The following is a 5,498-nucleotide window of genomic DNA, read 5'->3' as shown; positions in this document are numbered from 1 at the left end:
ACGACCGGGTATAGGTCGGGTGGCACGCCCTTGCACTTCGCAACGCCGCGTGTGACCAGAAGAGCATTGCGGGCCGTCGCTCGGAGGGGTCTCAGCCAGCCGCAGCTCTAGGCTCCCCCCGGCTCTACAGTGTTGACAAGGCCGCTGCCCGCCGGTGGGTTTTGGCAGTCAACACAACCAAAAACCAAATGCCTTCCCAGGCCGCCCAATAGCAGATGAGAAGCACATCCAGTCAAGCAGACTCCCAGCATACACCAACGCCTACGCCATAGAAGTTGCTACCGCCGTCTTCCTCGACTCCATCTTCAAGAGAGATCATCGCATTGACCATGCCAGGCATGCCATCGATGCCGCCACGGCGCCAGACGACTCCACCATCCTGCGCGAGTCAATCACACTGCATCCGTCCCGAGACACCACTGCACCATGCCGCGGCGACTCGACGACGTCGACACAGCGAAAGCACACCGCTCCACCTCAGCACCACCACCGTCCGTTGTCTGCTCCAAAAACGATGCCCCCAACAGGGAGAACGGCGTTGCGCGCCGCCATCGTCCGATCCAGGAGACCCGGGTCTAGGATTTCCCCCGGAGCAGCCCAGGCGAAGAACGCAGGCTGCAGAGACAATGCCTTCAACAAGGTAACGACGAAGCACGCCGCCATCATCCGCCATGATCGAAGTCCGGGCCGGCTTTCACCGGCAGCTGCGCCTCGCCATCAGGAGCTAGGCGACAGATCGCGAGATCCGCCACGGCTAGCCACAGAACTAGCCGATCTCCTCCGGCGGAAGAGAAGACCACCACCGCCATGCCTAGAGTAGAAACTCCAGGCGCCCTCATGAAGCGGAAGGGACACAAACGAAGCCCGCACGCCGCTGCTCGCAGGAGCCCGCCCATCCCCTCCGCCCGATCCCCATGGGGACCGGATCAGATTGAAAGGAGGCGCTGCTGCATCTTGCGGTCCCCGGATCAGCCGTGGCCACCGTCCCTTCGCTGCACCAACGCCGCGGGAGAGGGCAACGAGAGCCGTCGTCGCCGCAACTCGGCGCCAGGAGGATGGCCGCCGCCACCACCACACCGACCAGGCTTTGCCTGGCGGCGCTCCCGGCAGCGGCGGTGGAGAGGAGAATGCCGGGGGGGGGGGGGTCTGGAGTGGGCGGGCGGAGGTGGGCGCCCCGGCGGCGGCGCGGCGCCGCCGCGCGGGGGCGGGTTAGGGTTGGGGGTTGGGAGCTCCACGAGGCTGGGGCTTAGGGTTGGGGGTCGGGCTGTGTACATCTTGTATTAGATCAAAATTTGCAACGAGCTAGTACATGATACATAGAGCTAGCACCTGATGCTAACGATGGATTAGCAAACCATGGCCAGGGACGAGGGACGCGCACAACCGTACCTGGCCGGTGCATCTGGGCAGATTGATGCCGCCGTCGACCATCCAAGCAAGGCCGCCATGGCCTAGATTCTCTTCAAGAGGTGAGCCTAGCTCCTCGTCCTTGATCATCCAAGCAAGGCGGCCATCACCCAGCTCGAACGCCTCATCTCAATATAGGATATCGAGAGAAGAGATCACGTGCTTTTTCTTTTACTGCCGGAAGATACACTTAGGTTAAAACTTTAGGCGTGTGCCACAAGTGCAGCCATTTGCAAAGGTGCAAAAGGCTAAGGATAGATTGTAAGCATGGGGACAAATCAACACATGTGCCAAGAGCTGACACAAGCAGACTGCCCATGCACAAGGTAAATTTAAGGATACGTTGATGGACTGCACCGGTGCATGCAGAGGCCCAACCGAAAAATCTGCAGCCCAATACCAAAATTATGAGCACTACATTGGCCATGACCAAACTTTAGTCCCACCTTGCTAAGGGAAGAGCCTTTGGAGCAACTTATAAGGAGCGCTCTTGGTGACATGTAAAATGGTAGAGACACATACATGGCTGCACCACACACCCGCATAGCGCGTGCGCTCGCGTGAATATTCGCGACTTTGGACTTTGGACTTTGGACTTTGGCGCGGCTAGCTTAGAAAATAAATACTTTATTTTTTAAATCGCCACTAGAAGTAGAGCTGATGGCCCGTGATATTTTTTTGTATTTAATCAAGCGATGGTGCTCTTTGTATTTAATCAGGATAGCTAATGTTTGTTCTTCGCCTTACTACTGTACGCGATTATTATGTGCACGGATGATGGATGAAATAGATGATGGTACGCAAGGTATAAGACGGTTTGAACTTGACGTGGTAAGACTTTAATAAATGAGATGAGAGGTTGTACGCAAGGTACATCACTAGAAAGACCAGAGCATTGCCACGACAATCCAACAATGGCATGTTTCACTATCTAAGTGATAGTATATACTGTATATTGTTCTGAGAATCAGGATGCACCCGTAACATGAAAAATACCACTCCAAAAGTATCATTTATAGGAAATGACATTGTTTACGGCCCAGAATTTCTTTCACATGAAAAAAGAAGAGCGAATCCTTTCTAGCATGGCATGTTCAACCCGTTCTCTGTAATGAGTCGCATATCACGATAAGAGAAACTGGGCGCAGTAATCCTCTAGCTTTGAGCAGCTGTGCTGACGTGCCAGTGTGAGCATGCTCTCTGCGTTCTCTTTCTTGATGGACCCCGCTAGCAAGGTCACGCACTTGGCCTTCATCTTGTCAAGACTGAACCTGCATGCCGCAGTCATTATATCTCCGACAATCAACAAGCCACCGTCCACGGAAGAACTACTAGCAAGGGTTATTTCTTTCATAGCAAAGGATATATCCTTGGTGCCAGTACTGGTGGCAAGGGCTAAGTGTTCCATAGGTGGCAGCTCGCCGGTGTAGATGAAGTGCAGCATGGCCTCAAAGACCGCAACCTTCATATCGTCGACCGGTACAAAGTGGTCTGCCTTGTTGGCCACCCCCACAACCATCTCGTATAGGATGGGAGACCTCACAGCAATGAGGAGCTTGTGCGCTCGAATCTCTCTGTTTTCGACAAGGAATGTCACATCCGACCCCTTCTCGCTCGCTAGTAGCTCCTTGAGGTGCCAATCAATGCTGGGCGGCGTTGCTCCGGCACCACAAGCTGTGGGGGTGCCAGTAGCAATGCAGGAGTTGTTGGTGACTATGATGCTGCATCGTATGGTTAGAGAGCCATCATGCGCTAGGAAACGCTGCTCTGCGTCCTTGGTGGCGATGACATCATTCCCATATGACTGTGCGTACCTTGTAAATATGTGTTGCTCATAGTCTTTTTCTGTTGGCTCGTCTTGCCCATTAGGGTCATCCATCCAGAAACATACCGACGCCCTAACACCAGCAGTTCCTGGATCAGTTAACAACTCAGCGGCCACATAGACACACTCTTCATTTTCCGGATTCTTCCCGGCTGGGTCTACCACCAGCTTCCAGTCATAACCATCGATCTCGAAAGTGTTGGACTGTATTTCTCTACCAACACCATAGGTCCTTCTTTTTTTCCGATAAAGAGCAACAAAGCTGGGAATCCTCATCTCGTGTGTGCCGCTGACCACCTTGGACGCATCATACGTCGAAACACTCATCTTCTTTGTCCGTCTGGGGTTTCTAGCGGTGTCGAAGGAGGAGGAGCTGTCGGCTAATTTTTGTGTGGCGACTTTGTTCATGACCTCTACTACCAAGGAGTTGCAGCTCTCTTCTAGCTTCATGTACTCATCTGTTGCTATGACGAAGGCGTACACGTCCGCATCGGACGCGAGGTAATCGATGCAAGAGGCCTCGAGTTGTCGACAGTTGTACCGGCCATGCGCCACCAACAGAGTCGGCAGGACAGAAGCGGCATCCATGCTTTCATACAGTACCTCTTCGCACATGAGCCGGAGCTTCTCGAGGTCGTAGCGATCCGCGGCCACGAGCAGGTCGCACGCCATGGCCACGTGGCGCTTCGCTGCACACTTGTCTTTGCAAGCACGCTGGCTTGCATCGTATGTGATTGCTTTGATGGGCAGCTCGTCGGTGTAGATGAAGCGGATCATGGCCCTGAAGGTGGACGCGCGCATGTCGTCGACCCTGACACGGCGCGCGGTGCTCTCTCTCATTTCGCCGAGGAGCTCGGCGGCGAACACCGGCGACCGCAGGGCCAGCACGAGCCTGTGCGCCGGGATCTCGGTCTGCTCCACGATGAAGGTCACGTCGGGCAACATGCATGCGTGCCTCCTCCTCTCGGACTCTGACTTTGGCTCCGGCTCCGACGGAAGTAAAAGAAGCTTACGGATATCGTCAGCAATGGTAGAGTCGTGCTCCTCCTGGAGGACCTCCACGGTGCAGAGGATGGTGAGCCGGTCGTGCTGCACGTAGCGGCTCTCATTGCCATGGAACTCGTCCGGCACTGACAACTTCCAGCTCCTGCTGCCGGTCGTGAACGTGTGCGGTTCCTCGCTGCGCCACTCGATGGCCGGGAACCGGCCGAGGGGGTCCTCGATCCTGAGGCCGGCCTTTGCGACGACGAGATCCTCGGCGATGTAGGGCGTGAGCAGTTCGAGGAAGACGATGACGAGGTGCTCTCCCATGTTGAAGCCGCAGTCGAGGGCCCAGGTGTGGCCGCCGATCTGGAAGGCGCCGGAGAGGATGGAGTAGTGATTCTCGCTGGCCGTGCTGTAACCCACGATGCGGAACTCGTGCTCGGCTCGGACGAACGACGACGGCGGAGGCGGCGTGGCGGCCGGCCGTCCCTTCTTCCATGGACAGCGACGAGTCATCGATCGACGCTGCTGGCTGTTGGGAGTGTCTGGCTTGCGTATGATCAAGTCTCGCACAATATACCGCCGTGTATATTTGTATAGGCGCAGGCCCTTGCAAGGCACGCAGTTCGATTCCTTATGCGTATCAGGCGTCAATCTCGATCGGAGTCGGAAACTTGCACAATCCGATCGATCCTGTGCGTAGTTCTATGGGCAACTTGTTGATGCTTAATTCCGTTCTACAAGTTCTTGAGATTTCTCTCTGCTCAATGTTGATCTATTTGCAAACTGCATTAGATCCTACCCCTGAAGTCTTGTTTGGCACTAATTCTTTTCTGGGAATTAGTGGGATAATCCGCAAGAGTATTGGGTGAAACCCCTACATTAATCTAATTCTCAAATAACCTCATGCTCAATCTACTAGGTAGGGGCAGAGCATTAGAAATTGAGAAAAAAAATACATACATTGTTGGGATGCATAGAATTGGGGCTCAGAAATAGAATTTGAATTTGTTAGGCCCCATTTTAAACACCTTTTCTTCAAGTGCCAATTTGCGAAATCTATATGGTCAGTCATCTAATTAGCGTCTACCCTATTTCCCCCGACTAGTGTGGCCAATATCTTCGGCAATTGGCTACATGGTGTCGATCCAAGGTTCAAGTTGCTTCTTAGGGTGGGGGCGCTAGCAGTTATCTGGGCATTTGGCTAAGTAGAAATAACAAGATTTTTAACGACAAAAATTGCTCCCTTTTACAGGTTATATACAGATGCACAACTATTCTC

The 5,498-nt window shown here is 53.9% G+C and overlaps 1 protein-coding gene across 1 annotated transcript; it reads right to left on the bottom strand.

The window, feature by feature from the left end:
* Window positions 1-2,530: 2,530 nt before the first annotated feature.
* Window positions 2,531-4,732, bottom strand: LOC124664199. Its single transcript, XM_047201777.1, has 2 exons — window positions 2,737-4,732; window positions 2,531-2,700 (listed from the first exon to the last, which is right to left on the bottom strand). Exons 1-2 carry the CDS (start codon window positions 4,730-4,732, stop codon window positions 2,531-2,533), a joined length of 2,166 nt encoding a protein of 721 aa, XP_047057733.1.
* Between the last annotated feature and the right edge of the window lie 766 nt (window positions 4,733-5,498).

Source organism: Lolium rigidum, chromosome 6 (genome assembly GCF_022539505.1).
Source record: "Lolium rigidum isolate FL_2022 chromosome 6, APGP_CSIRO_Lrig_0.1, whole genome shotgun sequence".
Classification (NCBI taxonomy): Eukaryota; Viridiplantae; Streptophyta; class Magnoliopsida; order Poales; family Poaceae; genus Lolium; species Lolium rigidum.
This window is presented reverse-complemented; position numbering and strand designations above follow the sequence as displayed.